The following is a 22255-nucleotide window of genomic DNA, read 5'->3' as shown; positions in this document are numbered from 1 at the left end:
GAATAACTTTATTAAAACTGCAAAATGGTCTATTCTAAGTTTTATTTTATTAATCTTCATTTTTCATGTTTTTGGGGGACAATACATGATTAAAGTATTAATCGAGTACAACATTTTATAACATTTTTAAACAAAAATCTGAAACAACAAAACCACATCACAAACAATTATTGTTGAATTCTTTTATTTCAAGTTAATACATTTAAAATATACTCTACATATTACTTAAACAAGCTTTCACAATTTTAAACTGTTTCTATTTGTATTTACATTATTTTGTGAGACCAAAAGAAAGAGAAAGTGTGACGGTCCTGTATGGCATTTGACTTTTAAAATACACACATACAAACATATCTATAGTTTTGATAAATGCAATTACAGTTCATGTATAAACACGCCCAGTTAAATTCTATATAATAGGTTTAATTTGTAGGTTATGAAGATAAGTATAATGTGCTGTAATGAAAGGAGTTCTCTCATGGTATCCAATAATTCTGTTTGGGGAAAATAAACTTCTGATATTATTTAAAAATGCAATTCATTCATAACACTGCTTAATTGAAAATATGTTTGTGAGTGCATTTTGCAGGTGTCTATTATATAAAAATGCTTAACAGTTCCACCATGTGTGATTGGCCATTTAGTAGGCACTTCATTTAAGTGGACATATATTAATATATCAATGAGCAAAAGTAAGGACAATTCTATCAATACTGTATATTGTAATATACAAGAAACACAAAATGTAAAGGCAGTAATACTATAATAAAATAAACTAAATTTATGCTAATGCCTCGTCTAGTACATCACCAGCTTCTCCATATAATACATTGTCAAACCCCGATTTCTGAAAAGACAAATATTTTGTTTTTAAAATTTTATTTTCACACCATTCAATATTTTCTGATTGTTACTAAAGTTTAAAGATGTATTTTCCCCTTGGAAAAATAATTCTTAACATTTGTTTGTTGAACATGCCATTTTAATGTCAAATAATATCGTTTATCCACTTCGACCAATTTTGTCATTTTATGAGTGAAAAACTTTTTTTTTTTTCGTTTTTTTCCACAGAATTGTGATTAACTACATAAATAACCTATTCAAAGTCTGATTTAATTAATCTTCATTTTTCCTGTTTTGGTGGGACAATACATTTTTAAATAGTTTTAAAGCTATCAAATTGTGTACATACTGATGAGGCTGAGGCAGCTGCTCCATAGTTTTCTCCTACAAACATTGAGGTATCAACATTACTCATTGCAAACTGTAATTTAAATAAAAAGATTATAAAATATTGTAGGCCCCATCGTGTTATATGAGTCTTACTATTTACTAACATTAAGCGATATACCCTTTTAGGTCTTTTATCCTTCCCCTAGTAGTCTATGAGTGAGAAACTTACCTGTATGGCTATACAGATAATACAGTTTGTGTGGCTTTGGTTTTAATTACTATGAAATACAGTGGTGTGTTATATCATCTTTGGTGAATGTCCAACCAAGATGAATAGTGTAATAGATTACAATTATACTTTAAACTTTATTTGCTAAGCCAGCAAATAATAAAGCATCTTACATCAGTTAATGGTTCTCCATACGCATCTGTTCCATACACAGGATTATCTACACCGGATTTTCCCATGTTTGTTATGTCGCCAAACCGTCTATAAATAAACATAAAAAAAGGTTTACCAATCTCTACCTGCCAGGCTACTTCAATCACTTATTTTAAGGCTGCTCTGAAAACTCACCCTTTTAACTCTTTCTGTTCTCTTAATTTTCCGCTTTTTATATCTTTTTTTAGGCAAGTGAGGCTTTGCATAATGCACTATATAGGTCCAATTTATTATTATTAATAAATTCATTTTTTTAAATTTAATATTGTGCCTTTTATAAAACACTCAATATTAATAATGTTCCTATATGATATTGTACGATTTCCTACAGCATTGATATTTATTGTAAATTATATACTACAATCTGAAACACATAACTTACTTTTGTTGTCTTTTCTTCATTACCATATACGTAACTAAAATGAGGATGATTACCATCAAAATGGCAACTATAACGCCTATAGCTATAAATACAGCTTCTAAAAAAACAAAGCCATACAGAGGGGTAAGTTAGTTTTGTCATTTTACAATATTCCTACATTAAAATTTATTTCACACAAATATATTCGTCCTGCCATTACATGTACCCCTATTGGGGTTCATATTCTATAAAAAAAAATTTAATTAAAAAGCCTGTCACATGGCAGATTACAAATTTTACTATACAACCACCTCTACCATAAAGGATTATTATATTTGTTTTTTAAATATCCTCCTGTTTATTGTTTAATAGGCCATTGATAAAAAAGCTCAAACGAGAATAAGCTGTTGGTCATATGAATTGTTGGACCACTACCATATTGAGACACTATCTTATGATGATTATAAACACTTTGATAGAAACGATAACCAGTCGAAACACTGACAATACAACACTTGAGCAAACTAAGGCAACGAGGGACAATCGGCGCACTATAGAAACAACAATAACACAAGTGGAGACAATGTGTGGGTGCAAGCATTTCTGTATCATAGTATTTTAGATTTTTAGTTTATAATAAAATGCTTACTTACCATTATTACCATTGACTGGTTCAACAGTTGTTCTGGTATTGTTAGCTGAAAATAAAAAACAAATATTCATCTCAATTTGTTCCATAGTTTCATATGTTTTTGGAAACTTAACTTCTTAAGCTTGTTCCCACTAGGACGCAACACAATGATGTAAACGCGATGCAAGTAATTTGACCAATCATAACGCTATGGGTCATCCAAACTGTCGTTTGCATCCAAGTGGGAACCAAGCTTTAAAGACACACATTACTAAGTCAAATAAACAAACTCTTACGGCAATTTTTAATATCAGCTGGCTCATCCGAGAGGTCTGAAGGACAGTCTACTTTTCCATCACAAACCCATCCTATTGGGATGCAAACTTTATCACGTGGACAGAAGAACTGGTTCCAATCACAGGTGCCAGGGTAATGTGTTGGCAATATTGCATCTGTAAATGAAGTATGTTATATATTATGTAAGACAAAACTCTCTAACAATTATTTTTAGTTATGTAAAATATGCCTTTACCAAATGTTTTGAAATTCAATGAAAGGCCTTGAATCAGATTTATCATAAACATTTTTAGCACAAAAAATTATCTTGACAAAAAAACATCTTAACAAAAAAGCATCTTAATGATTTGGCTTAAGTCAGTTTTCAATTCCAGAAATATTTTGATAAATAAAGATTAAAGCTATTTCACTTTCACAAACTTTTTAACTACCTTGACTTAAGCAAAAAGATGTTAAATGCATCTTACCTGGATCTCTACAGCCAGCTGTGAATGAGACATCATCAAGGGCAACATCAGCGAGCTCTCCATCACCGGCAATAGCTTCAAACACCACTCGGTAATCTTGGTTATTATCAATGTTCAACTTGCCATAATTCCAGCCTTCTCCTTGATCACCAACCAGCTCCCACTGCAGTAGCTTGAAGCCTTCATCACCCGCCATTGTATAAACCTAGAAGAGGTTTTTATGGTGTGAAGTAGGCTACTAATAGGTCAACCAATTTATCGTCAGTCGTCGGGACCTATAAACCATCAAATTTTGGTGTCGCGGTGGGGAGTGAGGACACGCGTCCAAATATCTCTGTACGCGCACAGTGAATCAACATGACATAGTTTGATCGTCGGTCATTGGTCGTCGCAAAGCAAAAGCTCCATAATAACTTTTAATTGTGTTTATGTCACTGTCCTTCTTTTCTATAGCTATGTTCACAAGAGGAAACAACTAATTCAATCAAATTAAAAATAAGCCTGAACATACCCTTAGACCTCCCATGTTGAAGCCATTCATACAGTACCAGAATCGTAGAATACAACTGTTCTTGCTTGCTGGAAATGATGGTGTAGCAACCCATGTCAAGTCGCCTTTCTGCAAGTCTGCAGAACTAGCATAAATGAAAAAGCCTACAAGAAGAAAAATAGTTTTAATACGTGTTTGTATAATCAACTTAATTTCTAGAATAGAAATCCACTTTATAATTAATGTCATATTAATGAAATATACCCATTTGTATAGTAATGATCATTGCTTATGGCACTGTAAACTGTTACACTTTCAATTACATGCTTCTTCTGTCAAGTTCATGTCAGTGCAGCTAATTCAGGTTCTCTCTCATCTGTCAATGACAGTGGTTGTGTGTGAAATACTGTAGTGCACAAGAGTAACCCCTTTTTGTCCCAAAAAAAATGTACTTTGTTTTTGTGCCAGTATTTTGACTTATGGTTTATAGTCATTACCCGAGGAGACTCTACCACCAGAACCATGGAACAAATGAGCCTTGAACACCTTGCCCATATTAGCTATTAGGTTATTATATTTTTAATTCAACAATTCATAACAATAATAAATAAGACTTACCCCCATTTCCAGGTGTATGGTCTGCATCTGGACCAGTGCCATCTGTCGGTGTTGATGCTCCTTGTTCCCAGTCAGATTGATCTCCCTCAAGCTGCATCCAGCTACAAGTTGATTCAAAAGAATTCTCAAATGAACAGTCTCCTTCATGAGATGCTAGAAGATATATTTTAAAATAATTACTTCAATTAGTTCACACCACATCAAAAAATAACACTATATAATATAATAACACTGCACTAACTCTCTCTAATAAAACATATGCCTATAAACAAGATTTAAAGCACTGTGTCAAACTATAATTAAAAGCTCAAATTTTCCATCCACCCATAAAGCTCTGTCTACATCAAACTTTATGTGACAAAAAAAGGTGATGTGCCCTTATATGGACATTATGACATCATATCACTGCCATATTTGGGCACATCACACTTTTTTGTCAAACTAGTTTGATAGTGTAGATAGAGCTTTACATTAAAAGTAAATTGTGTGCAAGTCTTACGACACTGGGATTCGTCTTCTCCGCTAGAACAGTCCATTCCAAAATCACAGACACGATCAAGGCCAATACACGTTCCATCATTACAAGTAAACTCATCCCCACGACAATCTCCAATGAAATTAGCTAGAGAGCAAACCAAAATTTAAAATTCAGCCTCGGAATTTTACTACTGTATCTTTACAGTTTTTAATGTAACATTTAATTTTAAAATTGTTTATTAAGCAAAAACTTGTTAAATTATATTTGACAACTCTAGAAGCATGTTTAATCGAAAAAGTAAAACAGAATTGTAAAAGCTTATAAATGCTGAAGTGGGTCATCCGCATGATCCCCTCTGCTTTATAATGAAAGAAATAAATAAACATTGTTCTTTACCAGTTGGGCAATTTGCAAACAGTATATCATCAATGGCAATATCTCCAGTAACAGAAACTCCTTGAATTCCTTCCAGTATAACTACAAAGAAATCTTGATCGCCAATCTGCACATCTCCAGTATGGTGCCATTCTTTACCTTGATTGTCCGCAACGGAAAACAGTGTACTAGTACCAATGGATGTCTTGAGGTGGATGTTAAAAGATCCGATACCAGGTCCATTCATATGGTACCAGAGAGAGATTGTGCATTCAGAGCTTGAGTGTCGGTAGGAGAGGGTTTGAAGTTGGGATTTCTCTTTGTTACCACCACCGTCAATAAGTGTACTGGTGTCAACGTACATATAGTGACCTGTTTTCAAACAGTATAAATATAACAATTAATACTAAATCCAAATCACGGTAAAGATTTTTCTTACCATTTGCTCATTTTTCAAGATAAATTCTGTTCATAGATTTATTTATTTATTTATTTTCAGTCACATTCGACAGCAGGAAATCCGCCACTAATAAAATGGATTAAAAATATTTAAAACTGAATCAAATATTTTAAAACATTATAAAAACAATATCACATATTAATTAATGTGTTGTGTTTTATATTTTTAGTGTATAATACAGTAAAATATAAAACACATTTAAACTTTTTCTTATCATGTACATTTTTTATGTAACAAAAATCAAATGAATATTGAATAACACATTTATGGCTGAAAACAATTAATTAACAATTTTAAACTTATCTGTTGAGTAATTCCTTTATGAAATATAGAAATATATATTTGTACAATTTTGTACCTCAGTAAAAACAGTTCCTCTTTCACTCACCTTGTTCTGTTCCTGGGTTGTGATCCTTAGCTGGACCAGTGTTCAGTACACCGGTACTGGGTTGACCCATCGACCAATCACCATTGTCATACTTTGAATTCTGCCAGCCACACATTCCTAACTCAAAGTCACAAGTAGTTCCTATATTTATAAAATAAGCATTTATGTATTAATACAGTTAGATTGGGAAGCATCATTTCAACCTAGGTACCAAATGTGTCAATATAGGTGGAGCAAAATATAATAAAAGATAATAACATTGTATATATAATTATAAATATCAAAACTAAAAACTTACCACATGAATTTTCGTCTGAACCGTCAGGACAATCTTTGATGAAATCACAGCGACGAGATGATTCATAACATTTATTTCCAGTGGCGCAAGCAAATCTTCCATCACTACAATACAAATTGGTGTCGTTGTAATGCGGAGATCCAGGTATCGAACCACCTGTGACGCAGTCTGTTGTAAATGATGTATCATCAATAGCTATGTCGCCTTGGTTTCCTGTTCCTTTTTGACCTTGAATTACGATCTGTTAAATGCAATAAAGACAGGCGAAAATTAGTTTGTCTTCAATCACACCAAACCACTCTTAAAATTAGAAAATCAAATTAAAGAAATTAATAAGTTTAATTGGTGAATACAGCAACCTTAAATGTTGTTTTAAAAATCATTTTAATCACTATACATTTACTAACAAGATACTGTGTGTTGAGGCATGCTTACTGAGCTGTTCCATTTTAAATAGAAAGACTCTTATTATTCACTGTGCTTGGCACTACCAACCCTCTAATACTAGAAAATTCTACTGACATATAACAATAATATAGATACCTCAAATGCTTCACCATAAGAATCGATATTAATATCTGCTAGCAACCAGTTGTCTCCTCGTGCACCAAACATGTCATACAACCTTTTTAAACCATCAGCACTGGTGTAGGATGTTCTCATGAAAATGCTCAACATACCAACTTCTGGTCCATTCATATGATACCAGAAACGAATCTGTTAAATGGAATGTAAAATAACAAAAAAATGCTAAAAATTCAAAGGCGAATTTCTGAAAAATTTACAATGCTTTGGGTATCAGTGACGGGATCTCAATGGAGATACAAAATAAAATAAGAAAAATGCTAAATCAAAATGATAAAGCAACAATAGCTCTTCATCAGTGTAAGTGATGATACTACAATTGTTTAAATTAATATATAATGTACTAGTATTATATATATTCAATTAAATATACACTTACCCTGCAACCAGCGCCTGTTAAACCAGAGAATGCTTGACTGCCTATACGTGCAACATCATTCTCCTGTTGAGGCCATGAAGTGTCAATGTAGATATAGTGACCTAAAATAATAAATTAAAAAGAAGCTAGTACCAAGGCTTAAAGCTCTGTTCTACACTATCAAACTAGTGTGGTGTGCCCAAATATGGTAGTAATATCACATCCTTGTGTACATATATGGCCACATCACATCAAGCATGCAACAAGAGGCTCTATAAGACCTTTAGAATGCAATGATGGTTGTGTATAAATTGGCAATCATCTTATTGTAGAGAAAATGATGTTCACTTAAACACTTACCATTATTTGATTTGAGAGTGTGGTCATTAGAAGGTCCTGTACCAATGGTGCCAGTATTACCAGTCCTAAGAGTCCAGTCGAACTGGTCATCTAATTCCTGATGCCACGAACACATGTCAAGTTCAAAATCACAGCGTCCAGGGAAAGAACCTAAAAAGGAAAGTTTATGAAGAAATAATGTATTCTACATACATCACTATTTAGAACAATGCTAATAGAGTATATCTAGTACAATACTTTATGCCACTCCCATATTGCCACTCTACACCTCTCACTCCAATGTTCATGTCAAACACAAGCAATTTAATTTTATTCTAATTTTATGTATAGGCTGCTAACTATTTTTTACTAAAAACAATAAACGATATTTGGAGCAAGTATATTATTATTAGTTGTACCCAATTCACATGTGCAAAACAAATGTACACATTTTAACATGGATATCTCCAAAGATAATGTTACCAAGTTACAAACATTTCACACGCTAGTTTGCCGCCACAGTGGAATGTAATGTAAACTCATTAGAAAGCAGTAGCATAACGACACCCAGGGGCCCCAGAGCTTATGGGGCCCCTGAGCAGTGCTCAGAGGAAAATAAATATATGTCAGCGTTGGAGGGCCACTTAGGGTTAATAAACCAGGGGCCTCAGACCTCTGCATTACGCCATTGTTAGAAAGTTACACAGACATGCAAAAGTACCAGTGTGTTTCGATTTTACATCGCTAAAACCTGTAAAGATTACCAGTACTTGATTTAAAATTTGACATCAATGTATGCACAAATGCTTTCACATATTCATACACTATATAGCATATCTTACCACAATGCTCTTCATCTGAGTTGTCACCACAATCATTGTTGTAGTCACAAACCTTGTTGTAGTCTATGCAGTAGGTGTTGGTACAGCGGTATTCATTATTTTCACAAGCACGTCCAGAAATATCTATATTTGGTTCATTAAAATTAAAATGTTATACAGAATGATACAAAAACCACTGCATTACAAAATAGTGATATGTTAATTAACCTTTCCTAACCTAACATTTCTTTTTCATATTTTTTCGGAACATATATTAATAATCTTTTAAAAATTCAAAAGGGGAGTTTGTGCCGCAAGGGTAGTCCTGCTCCTGTGTACAGTATTACATACCTGGTGGTGAGCAGTCGATGAAGCTTATGTCATCTATTGTGTAATCACCACGGAATGTTAGACCTCTAGTTGCTTCGAACACAACCTTTAAATAAAACACAAGATAAGACTCAAAAGTTCTATAATACATAAACAACTGTAGTCTAAACATACATACTGTACGTAGGTAATACACATATCTTCCGAGTATAGCTATACTTTGGGCAAAAACTCAAACAAAATAAGGTGATATATACATACTACCAGACACATATACTACAAAATGGACACTAACTTAACATACACTATTTTATGTTAATTGTTTGTGTGTTTTATGAAGGCCCTTATGCTGTTTTGGTTCACTGCCATTAAACAAGTTTCAGTAAAAAAATAAACACTTACCCTTATTTCTCTTTCAGAATCCAGCAAGATGACCGCTTGATTCCATTGAGTTCCTTGAGATCCTCCGATGTACCATCTCTCTTTGAAGTCCAGATCAAACATTGTATACACACGCAGAGAACCAACATTTGCACCGTTTATATAGTACCAGAAATTAAGCTTGCAATTTGAGCTTGTGCGCTGTATAATAGGTGACATTATGTACGCTACATCACCTGTGTCACCAGGGGAACTGTCTGCATACAAGTAATAACCTGTAGAGGTAATAATTACCTTAGAATTAATAAATGGTGTTGTTAATATAAATGGAAAGAGAGAATGTCTAATATCTTAGTGCTGCAAAGAGCTGAACTGAAGATGAACAGGAAACTTGGCAGGAACACTTCTAGAGGGCACAATTGAAGGCACAAGAGCAAGAGGAAGACAGAGAATCGAATAGAGTAATGACATCACAAATGGAGATTAACAACTTCTTATGGAAGAGAACGGCAGATCATACTAGATGAGTGTTAGAGAGAGAGAGTCATGCCATGGTAGCATTTTTGGCCACTAGTACTAAAACAAAAACTAACATTTGCACTGTCAACATACCTAGAGGTGTGCCTATGCTGTGATCTTTTTCAGGCCTATACTCGTCAGTAGCACTAGCCCCTTGGCCACGTACAAACATAAATAGAGGAGCATCACGTTTCATACCAGTCTGTATCTCCCAACCACAAAGACCATCTTCAAAATCACATTTTGGTTTTACTGTAAAAAAAAAATAAAGTGACACATATTTATTATATGGATGCTGTATACTCATCAAAATTAAGTAGCCGATTCTTCCTGGGTATCTAGGCAAATTTAATTATTTGTCATGCAAATTTCTAAATAGAGTATCACATGAGAGTACTTACCTGTTGATTTAGACAAGTTCTATTTCCTCTGAAATATGATGTAAGAAGCATTTTTGGGTAGAAGCTGGGATCCACTTGATTTAGGATATTTCGACCTCGCTGATTACGAATATGGCGGATCCCAAGCGAAATTCGGCCATCTAAGCCCTTAATTTGCATAATTAAAAATGGCGGCCATTTTTTATAATTACCCTATATCTCGAGAACCACTAGTCACAGATAATTAATTTTGGTGTCAAAATGTTTTAAATATATGTTTTTATATTCACTTTAATGACACATTTTCTCAAAAAATTGATGCAAGTCGTATTTCTGACATTTTGACCTTTGACCTTGATTTATCGTATCTCAGTAACCAATAATCGGAGAGACACGAAATAGGGCTCAAATTGTTCAGAAACTATACATTCTTATTTATTATAATGAAATGTTTTTACAAAAAATGGCCGATTCTACAACTATTGACCTTTGAACTATTAGTCAAATATAATAATATAATAATAATATAACTTTGAAAATTGTGGTCTTATGAATTTTTTTTTCTTTTTAAATTGTTTAAAACATGTGTGTTTCTATACAGTCTAATGGCACATTTTGTACAAGAATGCCCGATAGTATGGTTATTGACCTTTAAACTACAGCATAGGCCTACTGTATACTGAATATAATATAATATAATTGCATAACTATGAAATTATTTATACTCAATAATAATTAGTAAAATTATAAAATTCACTGCCATCAAATATGATGTGTTATGATTTATATAGATTAAAAAAAAAATTGAACACGCAAGTTACATTTGTTGAAATTTAAAATTACCTGCCATCAATATGATGGAGTATGATTATAGATTTTTTAAAATGTGAACATGTCAGCTACATTTGGAAATTACCTGCCATCAATATGATGGATTATGATTATAGATTTAAAAAAGAATTTGAACACATAAGCTACATTAGAAAATTACCTGCCATCAATATGATGGATTATGATTATAGATTTAAAAAAGGATTTGAACACGTCAGCTACATTTGGAAATTACCTGCCATCAATATGATGGATTATGATTGTATAGTACCAGCCATCAATATGATGGATTATGATTATAGAATTAAAAAAGAATTTGAACACGTCAGCCACATTTGGAAATTTGGAAATTACCTGCCATCAATATGATGGATTATAATTGTATAGGTTTGAAAGAATAGTGAACACGTAAGCTACATTGGGAATGAACATGTTAAGGGCATCAGTTTTGATCATTCATGCAAAGGTTTCCGTCATCTTTAGCGTTGTTACAGTAGCATATTAAAGCTGTACATGGTAGTTTTGACTTTTTGCACCTACATCTATATGGTTATGCATCGTGTCTTGCATCCACAATAAATCATCTCTAACGAAGCAGTAGGAATAGCTTCATTTTTCAGAAGCACTGGTTGAAGTTTACCATTAGATAGCTCCCAACCAAAATATGTTGGTGATGGCAAATGCTGGATTGGCGATACAGCTTTTTTCAATACGAGTGCTTGGAAGTGTGCTCTTTTTATATGATGCTGGTGCACTGCATCGCTTGTTGGAGGTAATTTTTTTTTTTTTAAACATGGCATGCCTAACTTAAAACTGTCGATAAAGGACACCACCAGACAAAGATGAACCAAAACACAGAGACCAATTCGTCGAATTATAGAAAGTGGTGAAATACCGCTGCCAAATTGCTGGTCAAACTTGTTGGCATTACAAGATAATAATGCAGATCTGACACGATTTCTATCAGAGGAGTTGATTCGTCAAGCTCCTATAGACAAAGAAATTGTCACAGCTGGTGGATTTATGAAAGAATCAGTTGTTAAATCATCAAAATTGTACACGAATACGTTGTCTCTGGTCAGACCATGAAGAATCGGACACGAGACTTGTCATGCTGCCAATGTCCGATACGACACAGTTGTAGTTGCTTCTAGGGATACAGACGTACTAGTGATTCTAGTGTCTCACTACCAAAGCATGGTATCCAAATGGATGATGACAGGGACATCCAAAAAAAGAAAGTATCTATAAAAGACATTTTTCAAGCCTTGCCCGAGGGTTCTGCAAAAGCACTGATTCCATTCCACACTATTAGTGGATGCGATACTACCTCATATCCAGGGAAGAGTTAAATTATATTAATACATACATACAGTAATTTAACTCTTCACTGCTCATATCTAAGTGGTCACTCAAAGGCATCGGCATGGGAAGTATTAAAAAAAGGTATGAACTAATTAAAGACCTGGGAGAAAACCTATCAGTGACCAAGTTATTATGAAATCGGAAAGATTCATTTGCTACGTTTACGGTGTTGGTCAAGTTAAAAGTACCAATAAAGTTAGGCTTTAAAAAAAAAAGGCATTACCTCCAACAAGCGATGCAGTGCACCAACATATAAAAAGAGCACACTTCCAAGCACTCGTATGGAAAAAAGCTGTATCGCCAATCCAGCATTTGCCATCACCAACATATTTTGGTTGGGAGCTATCTAATGGTAAACTTCAACCAGTGCTTCTGAAAAATGAAGCTATTCCTACTGCTTCGTTAGAGATGATTTATTGTGGATGCAAGACACGATACATAACCTGCCAATAGATGTAGGTGCAAGAAGTCAAAACTACCATGTACAGCTTTATGCCGCTGTAACAACGCTAAAGATGACGGAAACCTTTGCATGAATGATCTTAACTGATGCCCTTAACATGTTCATTCCAAATGTAGCTTACGTACGTGTTCACATTTTCTTTTAAATCTATACAATCATAATCCATCATATTGATGGCAAGTAATTTTCAAATGTAGCTTACGTGTTCAAATTCTTTTTTAAATCTATAATCATAATCCATCATATTGATGGCAGGTACTATACAATCATAATCCATCATATTGATGGCAGGTAATTTCCAAATTTCCAAATGTAGCTTACGTGTTCAAATTCTTTTTAAAATCTATAATCATAATCCATCATATTGATGGCAGGTAATTTCCCAATTTCCAAATGTAGCTGACGTGTTCAAATTCTTTTTTAATTCTATAATCATAATCCATCATATTGATGGCAGGTACTATACAATCATAATCCATCATATTGATGGCAGGTAATTTCCAAATTTCCAAATGTAGCTGACGTGTTCAAATTCTTTTTTAAATCTATAATCATAATCCATCATATTGATAGCAGGTAATTTTCTAATGTAGGTTACGTGTTCAAATTTTTATTTAAATCTATAATCATAATCCATCATATTGATGGCAGGTAATTTCCAAATGTAGCTGACATGTTCACATTTTAGAAAATCTATAAGCACACTCCATCATATTGATGGCAGGTAATTTCAAATTTCAAATTTCAAAAAATGTAACTTGCGTATTCAAATTCCTTTTTAAATCTATATAAATCATAACACATCATATTTGATGGCAGTGAATTTTATAATGTTACTAATTATTATTGTGTATAAATAATTTCATAGTTATGCAATTATATTATATTTAGTATACAGTAGGCCTATGCTGTAGTTAAAAGGTCAATAACCATACTATCGGCCATTCTTGTACAAAATATGCCATTAGACTGGATAGAAACACACATGTTTTAAACAATTTAAAAAGAAAAAAAAATTCATAAGACCACAATTTTCAAAGTTATATTATTATTATATTATTATATTTGACTAATAGTTCAAAGGTCAATAGTTGTAGAATCGGCCATTTTTTGTAAAAACATTTCATTATAATAAATATGAATGTATAGTTTCTGAACAATTTGAGCCCTATTTCGTGTCTCTCCGATTATTGGTTACTGAGATACGATAAATCAAGGTCAAAGGTCAAAATGTCAGAAATACGACTTGCATCAATTTTTTGAGAAAATGTGTCATTAAAGTGAATATAAAACCATATATTTAAAACATTTTGACACCAAAATTAATTATCTGTGACTAGTGGTTCTCGAGATATAGGGTAATTATAAAAAATGGCCGCCATTTTTAATTATGCAAATTAAGGGCTTAGATGGCCGAATTTCGCTTGGGATCCGCCATATTCGTAATCAGCGAGGTCGAAATATCCTAAACCAAGTGGATCCCAGCTTCTACCCAAAAATGCTTCTTGATTCGTTTTCTAGGCCGTTTTTTGAGAAATGGAACCTGTCTAATTAAGTTAATAAACAATTGGAAGGAAATATTACAGTACTTTGTACTCATTTATTATTATTTATTATTATTATTTATTATTCTTTTAAGATATTAACTTTATCATCATCTATATTATATATATTATTTGTAATAATTAGTCACTGGTTGGAGGTACACACCTAATTGGTGACAGTGGCTTAGGCTGCTTTTGTGCTTTCCTGGCAGCTAGTGACTATGATTTTATATTTTCTTTTGCGTTGTGTTTGTTTAATTTGTTGATTTGTATTATATTTTGTAAAATGTATCTTTTGCCTGAATAAATAATAATAATAAAATAATAATGTGGAATTTGTTTAAAGATAATTATGTGATACAGCTACACTAAATCATAAGATACTGCATTAAGATACAGTATGGAGAATCAGATGAAATAAGACATTTTTTTATATTTTATTCCAGTATTATATGTAATTATATATAATTTTTTCCTACCACAGCCATCTTCATCACTCCCATCTGAGCAGTCGTTTTTGAAGTCACACATTAACTGTGGTGTGATACATTTATTGTCTGGGACACAAAACATCTCTGCTGGTTGGCAAGACGGGTGGGCTGTTGGGGTTGGTGATGTCCTTAAAGTTGGAAGGGTTGGTAGAGCGTTAGGCAGGTCACCATTTGATGGTACGCAACCTGGGGTAAAGGTCACATCATCAATTGCAATGTCACCTCTGATTTGGTCCCCAACATCAGCGCTGATCACAACCTATTAAAAGAGTCACAAAATATGGATTTATCATAACTAAATTATTAATCAATACAACAACATATTGATAATTGTAATGTTTTTTCACAAATCATTAAAAATGTTTCTAAATCGTTAGTCTAGAAAGAAAAATGGTACACACACAATTAAATATACTTTACATATTGCTTTGTGTAGATCGTATAGATGCCATAATATACAAATAATGAATGTTTATGAGTGCAATGGTACAAATAATGGCACGAGGTGAATGATGAAAGGTTATATCAACGAGGCAAAGCCGAGTTGATATAACCTTTCATCATTCACCAAGTGCCATTATTTGTACCATTACACGAATACAAAACATTCATTATTTGTTTTATATAACATCTAGACATTTTTTTTTCGTACACAAAAATGTTTCAAAAAGTACTATTTAACGATCGTTGAATAGTGCGTACTATTGCACGCCATGTGACCCACATTCGTCCAATCAAATGACAGGAATTTATATAGGTGTTATATAATATATGATATATCATTAAACTACCTTACCTTAAAGTCAACAGTCCTTGATAGAGATATTTCAGCTCGTTCCCAGAAGTCACCCTGTCCACCAGAAAGACTCCACTCCTGTTGTTCGTTTCTATTACTATCTTTGTAGATTCGAGTGGATACTGACAGCGTGTTGATGTGATCGCCAAACATGTGGTAGAAAAACCGTATCTGAAAGAAAAAATGTGTATCAGGTGTGACTGGAGTGCAGCTGCTGCAGTACTATAAAACAGTTCTATATATGTGAGAACAATTTGATGACAATTGAAGTATCATCTTTACAACCACACTGATGTGGTGTTTTGGAGTTAATGTCTCACCCAAGAATGTTTTCAGGTCTTCTCAAATGTACTCTACAAGATTAGAGTAAACATCTGACCCTTTACCTTAGCTCACTGATGCAAACTACTACTACTGCAGTAGTTATTAAATTGTCATCCTATATTTTAATCATTGTTGCTTTAGTTTTTACTTACCTTACAGTCACCTCCTAGTACAACTCCTTGGAATTTCCTACTAATGAGTTCTGCAGACTCTAAATAGTTCTGATTGATAGCTGGGTCAATGTATACATAATATCCTACAAACAGAAAATGATATTAAATTTTGTGAAAATAATTAGAGTAGAACTTCTTGTCCTGTGATAAGTACAAGGGACAATATATGTTCTAAACTATCAAACTAGTTTGACAAAAAAGTCTGATGTGCCCAAATATGGTAGTGATATTCCCAAATATAGTACTGGTATGCAAATCACATTTTTGTCACATGAAGTTTGATAGTGTAGACAGAGCTTGACACTTTGTTGGATCAAGAAGATTTCCCTCTTAGGAGTTCTACTGTATTCAATATGAGGATTATTTTGGATCAACAATGCTACTACCACTAATTAAGACTGCTGTTTTTATTTTAAATTTGATTTTAATAAATACATATCTACTACTCTACAATATATTGTTTTACCTTTAGCTGTGCCAGTTGTATGATCACGTGAAGGCCCAGTATTTATAGAGTTTGTTGGACCATTGTTTCTAAGCCAATCAAATTCATCTGTTTCCTTAGCTTGTGTCCAGTCACAGAAATCTTTGTCAAAATCACATCGTTTGTAGAGAGAAGTTGCTATAGAAGAAATAGAATGAAAAATATAATAATAATGGCTTGTTTTTACCTTAATTATAAATCCATTGAATGAAACAGTTGCAGAAACCAAAAATGTGAGATTTGTTCAACTTTATAAACAGATGGTGTACCACAAACTTTATTAACATAACATTGATTAAACAAAAAGATAAGCCATCTTACAACACAACTGAACCTTCTCATCAGAGCCATCTCCACAATCGTCTGCAAGATCACAAACCCGGTTCTTGTCTATGCAGGCCTGGTTCTCACACCAGAAATTCTTGGTGGTATCACAGGATGGTACGGGGTCTGGCAGATGACAGTTATCAAATTCAATATCGTCCAATGCAATCATACCTTGGTAGTTGATGTTGCGCTCTTTAGTAAAGCGTAGCTGATAATGAAAATAAATGCAAATTACATTCAAAATATATAGCTAAACATTATCTAAAACCAACAGTTCCATTATATATGTATTATTTTAAAATGCTCTGAAATGATGTATTTGTAATTAAATAGGTAACAATAACTGTAATATATTCATGACAGAACATTCAAAAGCAGTGTACATACACTTTTAAGCCTGAGAAATTAAAAAAAAAAATCAAAACAGGAAGATTAATAGTATCACTGCCACTGTTCTTGCAACTGCCATGGGTCACCAAGACCCAGCTCTTACTTCCTTTGGACTTTGATATAAGTTATCATTATTATATTATTATCAATTATAACTTTAGGCTATGATACCTACTTCTCACAAATAGACTTACTTTGTATGGATTCACTCGTCTGCCTAAACCAACAGTAACCTGCGTCCACTCACTACCGCGATCAGTTCGTTCATCCCATAAAAGAGTCTCAGTCATATCTGTTGTGTCGAGAAGTGACAACTTCAGACTGCCTATGTTCCTTCCTGTTATTATGTACCATAGGTGGACACGGCAATAGTCGGCAGCAGATGTATATTGTGGGCCAATGATTTCAGCTATTTGGTCAAGACCAGCTTGCCCATAAGGTGCCACGTACATATAGTATCCTGGGAAGGTAAATAATATTAAGGTTTATACAAATATAAATCTTGTATATGTCATTTCTGACATTACACTACATGTATGTCTGATTGTTCTTTAATATAAGTTTTAAACTTTGTCCCTACCTGTAGATCCTCCAACACTGTGATCATTCCTTGGTGCTACACCTGGAGTAGATACTGTATCAAGTCCATTGGCACGATGCCAATCAAACTGATCATCTGTCTGCTCAGCATATCCACACATGTCATCCTCAAAGTCACATATTGTTGCTGTAAGTAGAATAAATATAATTTGATTAACTTATTATTATATGTGGGTTTATACATGTGAAAATGATATTACTAATAAAATATTGTTAGAAAAATAAAGGGAAAAAACATGAAAAAGCCCAGTGAGATTAATTTTAACCAAAACCACTGCTCTTACACTTGTTTTCCACTGTTTTTTTTCTAAGGTTACATTACATATTACCATAAAGAAGTTGGTGCTCTGCATAATATCTTACATTTTCTGTCTTCAATTACATAATTTTGTTTGTGAGTGGAAAATAAAATTGGAACTGGACATCTATTAATTAAGGAGACTGAGTAAAGGAGTTGTGCTTTAAGTTAATAAGAACAACACTTACGGCAGCCCAGTTCATCTGATCTGTCAGGGCACTGTGTCTTGAAATCGCATTGCTTTTCTCTATCAATACATGTGTAATCACGGCATTGGAACTTTAATGGATTTACACATAAATATGGTATAGTTGTAACTAAAAAGAAAATATTTAAATAATGTTATTTATTGAATGTACACTGCTTTATTATCATTATTATTATTATTTTTTATTATGCTACTATTTAGAATTGGAGACTTACTTTTTGTAGGTACAGGTGTTGTTACAACTGGTAGATCTTGGGAAGATGCTTCACAATCAGGAGTAAAAGAAATATCATCCAATGAGATGTCGCCTCGGATTCCTGAACCTCTAATCCCCTCTATAATAATCTGAAATAACAACAAAACGTAGGTAGTAATAATAAACTACTGTGTTAAAAAAAAAAAAAAAAAATAAGTAAAAGAAATGTAAATTAATTTTTTTTTATTTCAACACATCCAACAGCAAGTAACTTAACCAATTACAGGATGGGTGGGTAAACTATATTGTGTTTATAAACAAAGTTTCCCTTTAGAAATAGAATAGAAACAGTCATGGGTTAAAACAGGATTGAACCCTGAACCTTGGGATTGGAAGGCAAGCTTGCTAACCATCATGCTATCATCATTATACCAATACGTACCTGGAAATCTTCACCTCTACTACGAACATCAACGGAGCCAAAGAACCATTTGTCTCCCTTATCCCCTTCTTGTGTCCATTCCAAAACCATTGGAGCATTCACCATGGTTCTGGTGTACACATTCAAGGTTCCAATATGATCTCCAAGCATGTGATACCAGAAACGCATCTAAAGAAAAATAGAAGTACATTAATTGGTTTACCAACTTAAGCTATCAAACTAGTGTGATGTGCCCATATATGGTAGTGATATACCTAAATCTGGTAGTGATATGACCATATGATCATCATGTCCATATGGGCACATCAAATGTTGTTGTCACAAGTTTGATAGTATAGACAGAGCTTTAGGAAAGAGGTTTTTTATTCAGCCAAATGTTATTTTTTTTAAATTATAGCAATATCTACTGTATTTGACACATAAGTTACTTACTGTACAAGTCTGCACAGTACTCTTAATGACATAACTGCTTATCTTAGCTCTGTCTCCATTCAGTCGTGGACTAGATGTCTCAATGTATATATACCAACCTAAAAATAAAGAAAACATTTCATCAAATGCACAATCCTACAAGCTTGTGTTTTTATAAATTCAATCTAGTTTTATAAAAACAACAGAAAAGATGAATGAAACCTAATTAGGACTAGTAGTATCACTAAGTTTCCCAGATTGTGCTTTACCACCAAAAATCTAGTTTTATAAAGTTAATTTAAAAGTTGAACGTTAATCAATTAATATTAATATATAATCTATCTAGAGACTTGTAGGATATCTTTTCCCAAAAAGAAATGAAGTGACATTAAGGTATTATACCAATATGCGAATAAGAAGACAGATGTAATACATTCTATGACCAGTATTGTTAAACTGGAAGAAACTGTTAATTAATTGAATATGCATAATTGTTTAATAAGATGATTTTAAATAGAAAGTATTTGTACCTGATGTGGAGTCAAGAGTATGATCCCTACTAGGTCCGGTAGAGCTGGAACCTGTACTGCCTTGGTGTCTAGACCAATCAAATTCATCGCTAGACATTTGATTCCAATCACACATGTTGTTCTCAAAATTACACTGACGATAATCCTCTATATAAAGATTTGAAAACAAAAATAAGATTATTATTCACATTGTGTACTTTGTTGTGAAAAGGAACAAAGGAAAATTAATGTTTTACTTCCTATAATAGAGCTTCTACTGTATATAAATTGTACAACACATTAATAATTGACTCACGGCAGTTCTGTTCATCTGTTTCGTCACAGCAGTCAGGCTTGAAATCACATTTTGCTGAGATAGGATAACAATGGCCACTGCTACACTGACGTTGATCTGTCAAGCATTGACCTAAGACCTTAGGAAGTGTGTATGCACAGTTGTCAAATCTTAAGTCATCAATTGCAAAACCATTGGATATTGAAGCTACAAGTCTGTCTTCAGCATCAATGTATATCTATGTAATCAAAAATGTAATGTATATTACATATAATTACGTATATTATGGAAATAAATGAAAAAAGCTTCATATTTTATTATTACACAAAACAACACTGGTGTTATAATCTATGAGTAAGATACCTACCTGTATAGACACAACAACTACCAGGTTATCTCGGAATGTAATAGGATGATTGGGTTGGACATTAACTGGCTAGCTACAGTATGGCACTTAGAATGTCCCATTTATCTTCCAAGAGGTGTCAGTATTATGTGAATATAGCAATTGTTGTGTCTACACGGGTTGGGATCTTACAAAATTGAAATTGGCATTTTCATGTGTTTTTAATAACATACCTGGAAATCCTTAGTACACTGATCAATGCTAACCACCTCTTTCTGCCAGACATTGTAATCCGGTAGATCATCAGACACCTTTGCCAGTCGTAACTCACGATCAGTAGTCTTTTGGTAAATCTCCAAGTCGCCGTACTCAACACCAAACATGTAATACCAGAAGCTGAACTGGCATTCTAGACCAGCCAATCGGTAGAGAGGACTGATGAGTTTAGCACGCTGGTCAGGTCTTGTTGTTGTTCCATCAACGTACAAGTACACACCTTAATGGGAACAAATGAGTAAATTTAGTTTCTTTGTTAACTTATGTTGTAATTGATATTGCTGATCTTTCATCATATTAGCATGTCATTTAAAATGCACCTTGGTTTCTATTCTATACTATAGTAAATCCCCTACTAAAGAGACACTTGGGACCCAATAAAGTGCCATCTGGGGTGTCATCTGGATAAAGGTGTCATCTGGATAAAGGTGTCATCTGATAAAGGTGTCATCTGATAAAGGTGTCATCTGGATAAAGGTGTCATCTGGATAAAGGTGTCTACTGTATCTATGTTATATCAGTAAAGCAAAGAAGCCTTCCATTACAGTAAGTATTATTACATCTATTTGAATAACTTGGTGTTTTAATTTCATTTAAAATATTTTGTTCAATAGTTGCTAAACACTTGCAGGAACTAAAGAAAGACCCTCGATAATCCTGTGTAATTGCACCATCAACCTTATTTATTATATTTTAATTAAGAAACAATATTACCTTTTGGACTGTTGTATGTGTGGTCATTAACTGGTCCGTTGAAATCACCAGGGGCAGAACCATCTCTAATTGACCAATCAAAATCATCACTTTCCACCTGTGTCCAACCACAAAGTCCTGAATCAAAACTACAAGTTGAAGCTGTAGTAAATGAAAAACAGAAAACATTTGAAACCACAATTAAAAAACATGAAAACATCTTCAAACCTTATAGAGCTTTGCAATATAAAAATTAGTACTGACAGGATTGTTTACTTAGAAGAACACAAACATTGTTGTTCCAGGAAAATGAGCATCATGTCAACCTGGCAATTGATGTTGATAAATGAGTACATCATGAAAGTAATATGTAAATTCAATTTGACTAAAACAGTGATACTTAGCATAAGTTAGAACTTTGAACCTTTTGCACATGCTAAATAAATAAATATTAATTATGGACTAGGTTAATGAGAGTATTGGTTTAATAACTTGACATTGCAAAAGTTTCTTCAACATGATTTACAAGCCATTATAACTATTTAGCATACAGCCAAATATATTTCTCCAAAATAAAATATTAGTTATCTAGTAATTTGTTA

At 33.2% G+C, this 22255-nt stretch overlaps 1 protein-coding gene across 1 annotated transcript in view; it reads right to left on the bottom strand.

The window, feature by feature from the left end:
• Window positions 1–213: 213 nt before the first annotated feature.
• The window catches only part of LOC140055491 (MAM and LDL-receptor class A domain-containing protein 2-like), a 31504-nt gene continuing 9462 nt past the window's right edge, over window positions 214–22255 (bottom strand). Inside the window, exons 14-48 of the mRNA XM_072100833.1 lie at window positions 21675–21815; window positions 20918–21180; window positions 20360–20576; window positions 20065–20211; window positions 19556–19653; window positions 19124–19291; window positions 18701–18830; window positions 18466–18594; window positions 17960–18106; window positions 17574–17839; window positions 16984–17197; window positions 16645–16800; window positions 16158–16261; window positions 15682–15852; window positions 14874–15144; window positions 9905–10063; window positions 9314–9567; window positions 8933–9017; window positions 8603–8725; window positions 7782–7931; window positions 7443–7543; window positions 7022–7195; window positions 6479–6719; window positions 6181–6321; window positions 5354–5704; window positions 4979–5101; window positions 4480–4632; window positions 3883–4025; window positions 3372–3576; window positions 2904–3059; window positions 2630–2674; window positions 1998–2094; window positions 1576–1663; window positions 1193–1264; window positions 214–847 (exon numbers count right to left, since the gene is read on the bottom strand). Coding sequence (XP_071956934.1) covers window positions 782–847; window positions 1193–1264; window positions 1576–1663; window positions 1998–2094; window positions 2630–2674; window positions 2904–3059; window positions 3372–3576; window positions 3883–4025; window positions 4480–4632; window positions 4979–5101; window positions 5354–5704; window positions 6181–6321; window positions 6479–6719; window positions 7022–7195; window positions 7443–7543; window positions 7782–7931; window positions 8603–8725; window positions 8933–9017; window positions 9314–9567; window positions 9905–10063; window positions 14874–15144; window positions 15682–15852; window positions 16158–16261; window positions 16645–16800; window positions 16984–17197; window positions 17574–17839; window positions 17960–18106; window positions 18466–18594; window positions 18701–18830; window positions 19124–19291; window positions 19556–19653; window positions 20065–20211; window positions 20360–20576; window positions 20918–21180; window positions 21675–21815 — 5549 coding nt within the window. The 3' untranslated portion in view covers window positions 214–781. The remainder of the gene's footprint in view (window positions 848–1192; window positions 1265–1575; window positions 1664–1997; window positions 2095–2629; window positions 2675–2903; window positions 3060–3371; window positions 3577–3882; window positions 4026–4479; window positions 4633–4978; window positions 5102–5353; window positions 5705–6180; window positions 6322–6478; window positions 6720–7021; window positions 7196–7442; window positions 7544–7781; window positions 7932–8602; window positions 8726–8932; window positions 9018–9313; window positions 9568–9904; window positions 10064–14873; window positions 15145–15681; window positions 15853–16157; window positions 16262–16644; window positions 16801–16983; window positions 17198–17573; window positions 17840–17959; window positions 18107–18465; window positions 18595–18700; window positions 18831–19123; window positions 19292–19555; window positions 19654–20064; window positions 20212–20359; window positions 20577–20917; window positions 21181–21674; window positions 21816–22255) is intronic.

The sequence above is a fragment of the Antedon mediterranea genome, chromosome 7 (assembly GCF_964355755.1).
Source record: "Antedon mediterranea chromosome 7, ecAntMedi1.1, whole genome shotgun sequence".
NCBI classification, from domain to species: domain Eukaryota; kingdom Metazoa; phylum Echinodermata; class Crinoidea; order Comatulida; family Antedonidae; genus Antedon; species Antedon mediterranea.
This window is presented reverse-complemented; position numbering and strand designations above follow the sequence as displayed.